The following is a 13,969-nucleotide window of genomic DNA, read 5'->3' on the forward strand; positions in this document are numbered from 1 at the left end:
CACTAAGAGAGCACACACACAGACGCAGTGGAGAGAGAGTGAGCTGTGAGCCGTTGTGCAAACTGGTAAAATGGATCTGTCAGAGTCTCTGTGTGAGACACTTCGGTCAGTGGTTGTGTTTTTAAAACGTCTTTTATAACTGCAGCTCACTCTTTCATACTCGTGTGCAGAGTGTGCAGAGCTCTGTTTCTGGTGGTATTACAGCAGGAAATAGGTGAAAATTAACAGGTTCACCCAGGTCTACTGCAGAGTCATTTGACTTTGATTGTACCTTTTTCCATTGCTGACAGTAGAAAAGGGTCTAGAGAGAGCGGCGTGTGGTGCAGTTGTGGCAGATCAATCGGAGATACCTGCAGGATGAGGACAGAGAGGAGAAGCAAACTACTGGAGAGACAAGACCCAAAAATAAGGACATGATGTATGATATAAATGCAGAGAGAGAGAGAGACAGAGAGAGAGAGAGAGAGAAAGAGAGAGAGACAAAGAAGTGCGCAATGCACCATGGGAATTCTCCCCAGCAGTCTGGCCCTATAACAGCATAACTAAAGGATGGTTCAGGGCTCACTTGAACTCTAAGCTTTATCAAAAAGGAAAGTTTAGCGATCACAAATCTAATGTTTAGAAAAAAAAGTAAATTAAGATTTGCTGGTAATGTTTGGCCGTTAAACAATGAATTTCCTATTAAAATAAAAATAATTCAATAACTTTAGCTTCTAAATTTCATGCCTCCAACATCTAATGTCAAGACAAAATAGAAAAAGTGACAGTAACATAAGTTGCTAATACTGACCATCACAAATGGTTTTGACAAAATACAATACATTATTAACATTAGCTGGTCATATGACAACATAACAATTCTGCCCAGTGAATGTCAGTAACCTCAACTGATTTAGTTAAAATGCTAAACACTATGCTTAAACATTAGGGGCTAAACTTTAGATAAAATAAAACAAAATCACTTTCACCCCCTTTATCCAGTCTGAAAAAATCACTGCCCTGTTTTACAACAGCACAGACCAGTTCGTACAAAAACACCTTTACTGCCCTCTGGTCTTTCAGTCATTTCACTCCTTCATTGTCAGATGCCATTCTGACAACGAAGGAGTGAAATGACTGCACACAAAAACTATATCAGTATACAATCTTCCATTACTTCATTATTATTAAGGACTAATGGTTAGATCATAAATGAAGTATTTCTCTATAAAATAACACAGAGCATGCATACTGAAAATGAACTAATTTATCCACTGTATTTGATCATACTTTTGTGTGTATGTAAATGAATCAGGCTCTCCTGAGAATTTTTCCTGCACCATATTTTCATTGACCAGCAGGTGTCTGTAGTGTGCATCAGCATAAGGCTGTAACATAATAAAAAGTAAAAAAAAAAAAAAAAAAAAAAAGTAAATATATAATTGAACATATTATATTATTTTCTATTATTTATCTTTTTTTAAGTATTTGATACTGACATTTGCTGTTTTTTGTTCTAATGCACTGTCCTCTTTGCCACTGTATCTATCTATCTATCTATCTATCTATCTATCTATCTATCAAATTAAACTATGACAAAACTGTGAATGAAAGAAAAATGTAAATAAGAAAACACACACAAAAAAGATGAATAAAATCTAAACGACAAACATGACAGTTGTTACAGTCAAGGCTTTTTTCACTTTCTGATCCTTTTCTGCTTTCACAGTTCAGTTCTTTCATTTTCAGTTCACCATTCTTGTCCTTGTTTTACATTTAGCCTACAGTTTGAGTTTATCATTTATTTGTTTTGTTTTATATTGAATGTTTGTTCTTTTTTGCTTTCAAACATCTGTCCCTTAACTATCTTCATAGTAACCCTCTAGTGATGATTGGACTTCAGTGGCCAAGTATTTGATTTGGAGCTGATTTTTATTTTTAATAATAAAAATCAGTGTACATGCAATAATAATTCATTAGCACAGAAAAAACCACACAGTATTCTTCATATTTTCCATTTTTATTTTAAATTAAATTAAATTAAAATTAATTTGATTTTTTTTTTATTAATTGTGCTCAGTCATTATTAATATTTTTTGCCCAAATTAAAAAAAATTAAACTCAGTTCAAGTAAATTCAATTCAGTTATCCATTAAAACAAAGACACAAAAAGTTACAAAGCTAACAACTACTAGTCATGAAAGCGCTTGACTGACGGCGCATGCGCTCTAGTAGCAGCTTCCGCACTACAAATCTTCCTTTCTGCTGTACTTCCAAGATCAAAACAACAAAATACAAGCGAGTATATTTCTTCGGTAAAACGCGCAGAAAATGCGGATAAGGCAACTTTGATGAGATAAGTATGGACTCCAGATTTAACGGCCACTTTGAGAGCCAGACACGGTCCGTGGTGGAGGTCTCTGTCCGGGCCACCGTTGCCGCACTGGAGCGGGACGGTGCCGCTGGCGGAGGAGGCGGGGCAGCAGCGACAGCGTTTCCCCGAATCCTTCAGGAACTCGAGAGAGATTTAACCGACAAAATAACCGAGCTCTACCGGGACTCGACCTCCACACTGCTGCGGGAGAACCGCGCTCTGAGGGCGGAGGTGGGACAGCTGGAGGCCGAGCTGCGGAGCAAGCTCACGGCCGGTTTCCAGCTGGAGAAGCAGCTGAGGAGCCAGGTTGGCAGGCTGAGGAGGGAGGTGGCTCGCCTGGACCTGGAGGTGAAGAGGGTGGGAGAGAGAGCTGAGAAAACCCGGGAGCTGCTGCAGAGAGAGAGGGGGGAGAGGACTCTGACCGGGCCGGTGCATGTGCTGCTGCAGGGCGGTCCAGTGCTCGGTGAGAGGAAGTCTTTTATTATTGTAACCTGCACACATACTACAACCACTGCTACCACTAATAATAATAATAACACTGATAAGTAATACTGCATTTATAAAGTACTTTTCTTGCAAAAAGTTGCAACATAGTCTGCCTCACAAAAGATGAAGGCATCGTACTATTAATTATATATTAGGCTATATATTATAATTATTTGTAGCCTAATACCATAACTTAAAACATTTGCAAGTAAAAGCACTGAATCCAAAATATTATTTCATGTTTATTATTTAATGTTTAAGTAATAATTTGGATTATCACCAGAAAATGCACTTCAAGTATGAAAAGTACTTTTATGCAAAATGGTTCCTTTCAGGTAAGTATTATTGATCGTCATTAATGTGTAAAAAGAGCTGCAACAAATAGTCAATAATCATTAAAATAGTAAACTAGCAACTGTCTTAACTGATGAATTTTTTCACTCATATTTCACACTAGCATTTGATGATTCAGTTTATGAAATAAAGTTTATGAAACTATTTGTTGCAACTGTAAATTAATCAATTATAATAAAGATAGTTGTTAGTTCCAGCTTTTTTTTTTTTTGATATTACAGCTGGTCAAGGTGGAGCAGCTATAATTGTGCTTTATGAGATGATGACATTATGTATTTATGCAATAGAAAAGTAACTGGTTATGCAAGTTGTCCAATAAATGTAGTGTAGTAAAAAAAAAGGTGTAAATATAGTGGAATTTAGGAAAGTAAAAGTAATAAAGTAGCATAAAATGGAAAATACAAGTACCTCAAAATTATCCTTAAAATTATCCAGCAGCCTGGAGCCCGCACAGAGTGAACTCAGTTCAGCCAGCAGAAACCAACATGGGTCACTGATGAATTAGTCAGCTGGTTGTTCTGGGTGTGTTCTTAGATTCAATCTGAAATGAAAACTGTCCTTCAGAAATTCAGGTTCAGGTTCAGGTCCCTCAGAGCAGGGGGGGCACTTGGTGAAGTGCACAGGAAATACTACTACTAAAAATACTGTCAAAGAAAAAGTCCTTTAAATTACATTTGTTTTACATTTCCATCACCACAAAATCAGTCTATAATAGTGATTTGTTCAAAACAATACTGCTGAAGATTTTCTACTCAATAATGTTGCATATGTACATGATACAATAAATCAATGTTAATTCTGTTCATGATTTCTTTTCTCTTACAAATTACCAAAAAAGTACAAATAAGAGTACTGTAATAGTACCAGATCAATATGCAGTATTGATAAAAGTAGTAGTACCATTAAAATCTTAATGATACCAATCCCCACTGACAACCACTTGCTATTTGGGGTTTTTTGTTGAGCCATTTCACGTCAATATAAATGCCTGTAAAGACATTTTCGTCACAGCTGTCAATAATCAAAGCTTTGTACAACACTTAATTAAAAGAATATAATTGTTATCAGTAAGATTTTCTTTAAGTATTCATTAGGCAGCAGAATTTCCCCTGCCAATGACAAATAATTATTAAGTATTATTACTGATGCTTTTAATTCAAGCAGCACTTGAATGTTGCAGAAGGTGGAGGTAGAACTGATCTGAGGTACTTGATGTGCTGTTGTGTATTTTAATCTATAACAGTGCATCATATTTATATAATCAAGTACTTCACCCCAGTACTTGAGTAAATGTACTTCATTAATTTTCTCCTCTTTACTAAATTATGTTTCGGATTGTGTTTTTGTTTCAGGGAGCCCTGCTGTGTCTCTGTACACCAATCAGATGGTGTCGGACCCTGCAGCTCTGTCACTGGCCATCCTGAGCTCTGCAGTGGCCACAGGTCAGACCTCGGCTCAGACCTCGTCCCCTCTGGTGGTGACAAGTCAACCTCTGCCCAACCTCAGCTCTGTGCCTGTCAGTCTAAACCTGAAGAATGAGGACGCTGCTGCTGTTGCTGCTGCTGCTGCTGCTGCTGCTGCTGCTTTACCAACCATGAGACAAACTTCCCATACCCCCCCACAGTCTGCACTGATGGTGAACAGTAAGGAGACCCTCAATCCTCAAGTCACAGGCCAGGCTGCTGACAGTACACCAGGCTCTAGAGCAGAGGAGAGCAAACCTGTGGCTTCGACAGGGGTCACCTCTGAACCTCAGGTAAGCCTCAGGCAGTGTGTGCACACAGATGTCTCACAGTGTTTTCAGAGGCCATATCTTAAAACATGCACTCAACAAGCACTTTATTAGGGACACTTGTACACTTGCTTATTCATGTAGTTATCCAATCAGCCAATCATGTGGCAGGAGTGCAGATCCAGGAGGAGCCTCAGTTAATGTTCACATCAAACATCAGGCTGAAGGAAACTGAGACTCAGTGACTCTGACTGTGACTGGATTGTTGCTCTGAGTGTTTCTGAAGCTGCTGATCTCAACAGTCTCATCAGTGAGCAGCAGCTCTGTGTTGATGAGAGGGCTCAGAGGTCAGAGTTCAGAGGTGAATGGACAGACTGGTCTGGGCTGACAGAAAGGCTCCGGTTACTCAGAACAACACGTCAACCTGGAGGTGGATGGACTACAACAGCAGAGACCACGTCAGGTTCCACTTCCTGTCACCAAGACCAGAAACCTGAGGCTGCAGTGGACACAGACTCACCAGCACTGGACAGGTGAAGACCTGGTGAAGATCATCTGCTAATGGCTACTTCCTGCAGGATAATGCTCCATGTCACAAACTGGTTTCGTCAACATGACAGTGAGTCCAGTTCAGTCTCAGACCTGGATCCAGTAGACCCCCTTTGGGATGAGGTAGAACAGGAGACCTGCAGCATAAATGTGATGCAGTCATGTCAACATGGAGCAGAGTCTGAAAGGAAACTTTCAACATCTGGACCCAGGACCTGAAGAACTGAGGCTGGAGTAATGGACTCTGCCACGAACAATAAAAACCACCACACTGGGATCTAACCAATACCAAACTTTGTTCTGTCCATCTTGTTCTTTACAGGAAACTGTGACCAAGCTCAGTGGAGACAAACCTGAAGACACTGGAGGGAGGTCAGCAGGTGAGAGCAGATTTTAGAACAAAGAAAATCATGGTGGTTCCAGAAAAGTTTACCTGACTGTGAATAAAACCACCAGTACAGTTGACAGTTTATCAAGTCGAACCATCACTAGGATTTGTAGTTTAAAGGAACAGAAGATGGATGGAATATCACCACTTTTAATTTCTAAAATCATACCTGCTGACAAAGGTGTGTTTGCAGGTGCTGCAGCTGCTTTGTGTTCTTCGTGTAATATGAGATTTCATAGATATTTCTCTTTGTTTCATACCTTCAAGGTATCAGCCCGGAGAAAAACAGGAGAAGGAAGGAGAAGCATCAGCAGAAACGAGTCTTCTGTGAGAAATGCAACAAAGGTTTCCACTACCGGCATCAGCTGAAGCAGCACATGAGCTGTCATGACAAGCCTTTCTCCTGCGACCACTGTGACAAGTGCTTCCATGAAGAGAAGACTCTTCAGTCTCACCTACAGGCCCACAAGGTGAGAACAGCAAGAGAGAAGAAAAGTCAGAAAACGTGGCCTTGTAGCCAGTGTGACAAACAGCTCAGGACCCAGGAGAAACTGGAAGAACACCTGCTGTGCCATGAAGCACAGAAGAAATCCTTCAGGTGCTCCGTTTGTGAGAAGACGTACAGTAAGATGCACCTGCTGAAACGTCACGAGGCCGTCCACACTGGAGTCAGACCATTCATCTGCGACACCTGTGGGAAAGGATTTACCACCAAGAGCGTCCTGCAGGAACACCAGTCCATTCACAGCGGAGTAAAACCTTTCATCTGTGCCACCTGTGGGAGGAGTTTCAGGACGTCTGCTCACCTGTTCTCTCACAAGAGAGTACATTCAGACGAGCGGCCCTTCAAATGCTCCGACTGCGGCAAGACGTTCAAGCTGAAACGAGCGCTGGTGCAGCACCAGGTCGTCCACACAGGGGAAAAACCCTTTGTCTGCCAGATGTGCGGGATTGGATTTGGCCTCAAGAACAACCTCCGGAGACACCTGCGAGTCCACACAGGTGAGAAACCTTTCAGGTGCAAGGAGTGCAGGGAGGAGTTCTCAGGAAGCTGGGCGTTCAAGACCCACATGCTTCTTCACGGCGCCAAAAAAACATTAATGTGTGAACTGTGTGGAAAGACCTTTTTCTACAACTCTAAACTGCTGGAGCATCAACAGGTGGTGCACCAGGTCCCAGAGAGGGCCCAGAGTCAGCAGAGAGACGAGCCTGCAGGCCTCAAGTCCTTCACCTGCACAGTCTGTCAGAAACGTTTCTCCAGCGCCTGCACTTTGAGAACTCACAAAGAAAGCCATGCAGAAGAAAAAACATTCATCTGCGCTACCTGTGGGAAGTCTTTCCACCGTAAATGTACATTTGTCTACCACATGCGGCGTCACAGTGAGGAGAAGCTCAACAGCTGCAGCGTCTGCGGGAAGAGATTCCTGCAGCTGAGCCGTCTGAAGGATCACATGACGCTGCACACCGGAGAGAAAAGGTACGCGTGCGAGCAGTGTGGCAAAGCTTTCAGGACGCGCAACAACTTCTACCGACACGCTAAACTGCACAGGGGAGAGCAGCCGTACGAGTGCCAGGTCTGTAGCAGTAAGTTCAGCCAGTCCAACCAGCTGAAGTCTCACATGCAGATCCACACCGGCGTGAAGCTGTACTCCTGTGACCGCTGCAGCCAGGGCTTCTCCAACTCCAGGCAGCTCAAGAAACACCAGTGTGGTGATGGCTCTCACTCACCCATGCTCAGCACAGCAGGCACCAGACCTGAGGCGTGACCTGATTTCTCAGTCCTCAGCCATGGTCACTTTGGTGACTCTGACTTTCATCCAGCACCATCAGCAAGTCAACATTTTCATTTGTCCAACACTTAAATTAATTGCAAAATGAATACTTGTTTTTGTAGTTGTCTCCATCTCTGATCATATTTTCCCAACTTCCCCAAGCATCTGAGTGGGAAAAAACTGCTCATAAGACATCTGCAGCAGTTCAGTGTCGGAGTATAAAATGCTTAATCAATCTAAACTGTTATATTTAAGTATACTTAATCCTCAGTAAGTCATAGACACTTTTTTTAATGTTTGTATTACACTAAAGTTGTGTTCAATGGAAACCACTGGTGCTGCACTCAGTGTATTGATACTTGAACTTGGGAAATGCTTTATCATATTTAAATTTTTGTTCCATTTTTTTCCAAATCAACTGATCAAAGCATTTGATAGTATTTATATAAAAATAAATTGAAGAAAGAATAAAAGTTTGCTTCTGTATCTGTAATTCATTCATTTCTTTCAGGAGTGAAAAAAGCTGTTGACCGCATAATTTGACAATGAAGAATTGGATATTTTTGATATGAGAAACATGAAGTTGTGGAAGTGATTGTTCCATATTTTTTCAGTGCTCCATATGCAGACCTCTGAATCCCCAAAATAATCTCATCATCTAACTTTAAAAAAAGTAAGACAACCGTCACTTCACTGGTAATCAACAACAGCTCCCATCAGGCTCTGGCAGCATCCAGTAGGGAAATGTGGTTGAATCAAAATACATAAGATACATAGTAAAATTTCTTCATGCATTTGCATTTTCTAGGCACATAAAACAAAACTGAGAAAAACCTGAACTTAATGTTTTCACAAGTATTATACTAAAGTTGTTTCCATTTGAAACCACTGATGATGCACGGTCTGGGTATCACCAGATAACTAATAGTCCCTCCTTTCTTTTCTTGGATGCCCGACTCCTCAGATGTCGGTTCGGTTAAGATGCTCCTTTCAGGTTTTACCTGACAGGTAATGTCTACCTGTGTCTACCTTTATTCTGAGAAAACATTTGTGCAAGTGATTGACTGCACATCAGTCGTGAAACCATAGCTCAGCTGAGCAGATCAGACACATCTGAATGTTGTTGCCATGTCTTTGACTGATGGATGCTGCTTTTACTTTTGCATTTTGTTTGACTTATTGTTAAGTCTCAGTTCTAGTAAGGGTCTTGTACTGTGTTCATTTTTAATTTTATTTAATTTTTATTTTTTTATTTTTAAGATTTTTAAAACAGTAATATCAGTATTGAGACCTGATTTAGAGCATAACCTTTTGGTCTCATACAGTCCCATAACTGCTCAGGTAACCATGGAAGTTTGGCCTTTTTATGTCCTTTACCAGACACCTTAATATATTTACTCTTTATATTATATACTTTGTCTAGAAAGATTTTACAGTAGACCTCTTGGTTATTGTATGAAAATGTTCTCATTTTTACCTTGTTTAAGAAGGAAGCAATGAAAATTAAACCTTGATCAGAAATCACATTTGTTGCTGATTCATTCATGTCAGATATACTTTAGTACACTCAACAAAGTGAAAAGATGTTAGTCCATAATTACTCATTTATTGAAACCTGAAAGGTCATTTGTTATAATTCTTCCTGCTATTAGTGTTAATTGTGTCAGCGTGTTATGAGTGACACTGTCTCCTGAGTCAGAACTGTTGAAATGTTATGGTTTAAAAAGCTTATTTCAAGATCCATGGTCTGAGTGAGCTCTGGAGGTTTAGTGAAGATGTATCTTCCTAAATATGGAGGACTGTCTGATAAAGAAGCTTCAGCGTTGACAGATGTTTGTTAGCAACTGAAAAAACTGTAATTGGTCATGTGATCTGATTTTTATCTAAGTCACATGTACAGACAAAGACAGTGTCTCTAAGCTAATGTGACACAAACAGCAATAATCTTTGTCATTACTGAACACAGCCATTAAATATTCACAAAGCAGGTGACAAAGTAGGTGAACCCTTAGATTTACAGTTTTTTTTCAATCGCTGTAATAAAAGCAGCAGAGTAAACAGTTCAGTATTATTATAACAGCGTTTTTCATTACATCTAAATACAATGGGAAAAACGTGTGTGTGTGTGTGTGTGTGTGTGTGTGTCAGAATTCTGTGACATCACAACACTAACATTAGAACACTGTGACATCACAACACTAACATTAGAACACTGTCACAACAGTGACATCAGAATTCTGTGGCTTTAGATCAAAGCCACATCAGACTGTGTCCCTCCACAGTCTGGCAGACACACAGAGGACCTGGTTGGATTGGCGAGAGCTGCATTTCAGAGTTTTTCCTCAGTGAAGTTTCTGTTCCCGACACATGAAAAACATTTCATTGTTTGCGGAAGACGGAGAATACGCTTTTTTGGTTTTATTAAGTTACGACAGTAATTTAATCACTGTCATGATAATGCTTTTTTTAACTAGTTCAGCTTTCACAAGTCAGATTGATAAAGTCTTGCAGCAGGTAAACGCAGACCGTCTTCGATACAGCCAACTGTCATCTTGTTGGATCATACAAATTATTTCCCCCAAGAAACAAGGAGAAACAAGAAGAACACAGAGGGAAACACTGTGATGCCGCTTGACTTTGACTCAGAAAACATTACTGCAAAATCCTGCAGATAACTACTAAAAGGTAAGGGCCACCATGCTGAAGAAGAGATTTCAGTCGGACCGTTACTGTGTTAAATTGCTGACTGTAATGTGGAGGGATGGTAAGTTTTGTGTCAGAACATGGAAGAAATGTACCTGTAATCTGTTATGAAAGCCAGCTTTATATCAGCTGTGACAAATGCATTAGTTGTGTGTGCAAAGTTGTCAAACTTGTGCTGTCTGAATCTGCTGTTTCTGAACAGCTGTGGTGTCTCAGTAACATAGAGCAACTGTTATATCTGAAACCGCTGCAGCTTCAAATCCTGTATGACTTTATGTTACTGTCTTCACTAATTTTAATAAGGCCAGTAAAGAGCAGTTAGATTCAGAACAAGTGTTTCTAGAGGACACAAAAAAGTGAGAAACCAGGCTGGGAAGCACTTGTTCAATGCTTTGTGACTTTTTAAGTTAAATTGACATAAAGTGCACAAGTCACAAAGCATTCAAGAACAAGACCCAATCCCAAAGCCCCCCCTCACAGACTTTAGGGAAGTCCATCAGGGCATGAGGGCTCTCATTTGGAGCCCTCCATGTACACTTTCTTTAAGTCCGCATTTCTGCAGACTTTGCCTGAAGGTGTTAACCAAAATTCATAGTGTTGTGACATTAAATGACAGGCTACCATGGTTACCAGGGGATCCCTGGAAACAACGATTAACAACCACCATAAAACAAAAAAAACAGTAAGGTAGAACCTGTGAGGATCCAGGACAGGGCCTAGGAAGGACATTGGGATTGGGCCAATGTGTGGCCCTGCCCGGTTCATCACTTTTTTGTTTCCCCTGGAATACTTCTGTTGTTGTCTCTGCTACCAGCAGAACACTCATGTAATTGCTTGTGTTGTATGTGCATTTGCTGAAGTTGTTGTGCGTTGGGCTCTGCAGGCCACTGTAGACTGCAATTTACTGGTCATAATAACATTAGTCAAGACAGTACCATAAAGTCACACAGGCTTTGAAGCTGCAGCAGCTTCAAAACACAAGTGTTTTCAGAGTCCACAAAAAAGTGATGAAGCAGGCAGGGACGCACATTGGCCCAATCCCAATGTCACCCCTAAGCCCTGAGCAGGGGGAACAGTATGATGAAGTCCCACAGGATATGAAGGTGTAGCAGTTCAAGGACAAAAGTGTTTCCAGGGGACTCAAAAAGAATGATGAAACTCGCTGAGATGAACTTGTTCATTGCTTTGTAATTTTTCAAACTGAACCATTGAAAAATAATTGCATCCCAGTGTGGTTCATTACCTTGTTGTGTCCCCAAGAACATTTCTGTTGTCGCCTGAACTACTGGCAGAGCCTTTCTGTATTTGGTTGTGCTGTGTGTGTTTGCATGTTTCATATGTTACAGTGCATTGGATTTTCCTGGCCACACTCCACAACTGGTCATATTAACAACAGACAAGACAGTATTAGAGTGTCCAGAAGGGTTTGAAGCTGCCACAGTTAAACAACATAACTGTTTCCAGGGGACAAAAAAAAAACTGATGAGCCACGCTGGGACACAATTATTATCAATGGTTCAACTTCAAAAATCGCAAAGCATTTACAAACAAGTGCATCCCAGTGAGGTTCATTTTTTTCGTTTCCCCTGGAACACTTCTGTTGTCGTCTGTATTACTGGCCCTATTAACAATAGTCCAGACAATATTATAAAATCCCATTGGATATAAAGGTACCGCACTTTAAGGAAAAAAGTGTTTCCAGGCGACACAAAAAGTGATGAACCAGTATGTGACGCCATCATGTGTTCACTGCGTTAAGTTCAAAAGTCACAAAACATTGAACAACAAATGCGTCTCAACCTGTTTCCTCATTCTTCTGTTGTGACCTGTGATACATATAGCATTACTGTATTTGCTTGGGTGTTATCATAACATCAGTGACACAGAGATGTGGGTGAAGGCGTGACATAACGACAACTGGGGTGCATGCCGTGCGCTGCCCCTAACCAGTCTGGGCAGTTTCCTCCTTCAATATGGTGCCAAGCTCCAACTAAGTAACGTGCGGAGTGAAGCTCTGTGTCACCAACCAGGGATCAACCATGGAACCTGGACCTAGACCCTTGTATCCTTTCAGGAGGCCTGTGTGGTGCGGCCTCAGAGGCTCAACATTCTTCTTGATCCTCTTTGCTAATTGTTGTATTTCTTATCATTTTCATACATAAAGCACAGTAACATGGTACCAATAACATATCCAGCATCTAATCCAACACGTCACGCCTTCACCCACATTTCTGTGTCACTGATGTTGTGATCACACCCAAGCAAATACAGTAATGCTTTATATATCACAGGTGACAACAGAAGTGTTTCTACGGGACACATAAAAGTGAGGAAACAGGTTGAGACGCATTTGTTGTTCAATGCTTTGTGACTTTTGAACTTAAAGCAGTGAACACATAATTGCGTCACATACTGGTTCATCACTTTTTGTGTCCCCTGGAAACACTTTTGTCCTTAAAGTGCGGCACCTTTAAATCCAATGGGATTTTATAATACTGTCTTGACTATTGTTAATAGGGCCAGTAATACACACAACAACGGAAGTGTTCCAAAAAACTGAGGAACCTTGCTGGGATGCACTTGTTTGTCAGTGCTTTGTGATTTTTGAAGTTGAAGCATTGAACAATGATTTCGTCCCAGCGTGGCTCATTAGTATTCTTCTGTCTCCCCAGGACACACTTTTGTCCTTTAACCACGGCATCGTCAAATCCTGTGGGACTTTGTAATACTGTCTTGACCATTGTCAATAGAATCAGCAAAGTGCAGTCTACAGTGGCCTAGAGAGACAAAGCAAAAGAGGTGACACAAGTTCACTGCCAGACCCAGAATAATGGTCTGAAAAAGGTTGACTCAACCAGACATTGAGGAAGACAACTGGGGTGTACGCCATGCGCTGCCCCTAACCTACAGCTGCGTTGGAACCATCTGCACTACAAGAGTGAGGGGTGAAATAGCGCCCTCCTCCAACTCTCTACAAGTTTTACCGAGACAGCGGTCAGAGTTGCAGAGAAAGTTCCATGGATACATGCCAGACGCTTGAAGGGGTTCCTGAGCCGACAGCCAGCCATTGGCGCATCGAAGCAAAAGAGGTGATACAAATTCACCTCCAGACCCAGAATAACGGTCTGAAAAAGGTTGACTCAACCAGACATTGAGGAAGACAACTGGGGTGTACGCCGTGCGCTGCCCCTAACCTACAGCTGCGTTGGAACCATCTGCACTACAAGAGTGAGGGGTGAAATAGCACCCTCCCCTACCTCTCTGCAAGTCTGGCCGAGACAGCGGTCAAAGTTGCAGAGAAAGTTCCATGGATACATGCCAGCCGCTGTAAAGGGGTTCCTGCGTCCACAGCTGACAGCCAGCCATTGGTGCATCGAAGCAAAAGAGGTGACACAAATTCACCTCCAGACCCAGAATAATGGTTTGAAAAAGGTTGACTCAATCAGACGTTGAGGAAGACAACTGGGGTGTACGCCGTGCGCTGCCCCTAACCTACAGCTGCGATGGAACCATCTGCACTACAAGAGTGAGGGGTGAAATAGCACTCTCCTCCTTCAATATGGTGCCAAGCTCCAACTAAGTAACGTGCGGAGTGAAGCTCTGTGTCACCAACCAGGGATCAACCATGGAAC

At 41.5% G+C, this 13,969-nt stretch overlaps 1 protein-coding gene across 2 annotated transcripts; it reads left to right on the forward strand.

The window, feature by feature from the left end:
• Positions 1–2,232: 2,232 nt before the first annotated feature.
• On the forward strand, positions 2,233–13,747 carry LOC139632199 (zinc finger protein 93-like). Of its 2 annotated transcripts, XR_011693522.1 has the most exons (5): positions 2,233–2,816; positions 4,546–4,949; positions 5,797–5,854; positions 6,130–10,319; positions 13,010–13,747. XR_011693522.1 is itself a non-coding variant. In XM_071497015.1 (4 exons), exons 1-4 carry the CDS (start codon positions 2,342–2,344, stop codon positions 7,626–7,628), a joined length of 2,436 nt encoding a protein of 811 aa, XP_071353116.1. In that variant the 5' UTR covers positions 2,233–2,341; the 3' UTR covers positions 7,629–13,692. The 2 variants fall into 2 exon arrangements, 1 of the variants encoding a protein (XP_071353116.1); XM_071497015.1 differs by having other exon boundaries at positions 6,130–13,692.
• The last annotated feature ends 222 nt before the right edge of the window (positions 13,748–13,969 follow it).

Source organism: Trachinotus anak, unplaced genomic scaffold (genome assembly GCF_046630095.1).
Source record: "Trachinotus anak isolate AG129_WGS33_773 ecotype Australia unplaced genomic scaffold, CSIRO_AGI_Tana_v1 ptg000014l, whole genome shotgun sequence".
Taxonomy (NCBI): Eukaryota; Metazoa; Chordata; class Actinopteri; order Carangiformes; family Carangidae; genus Trachinotus; species Trachinotus anak.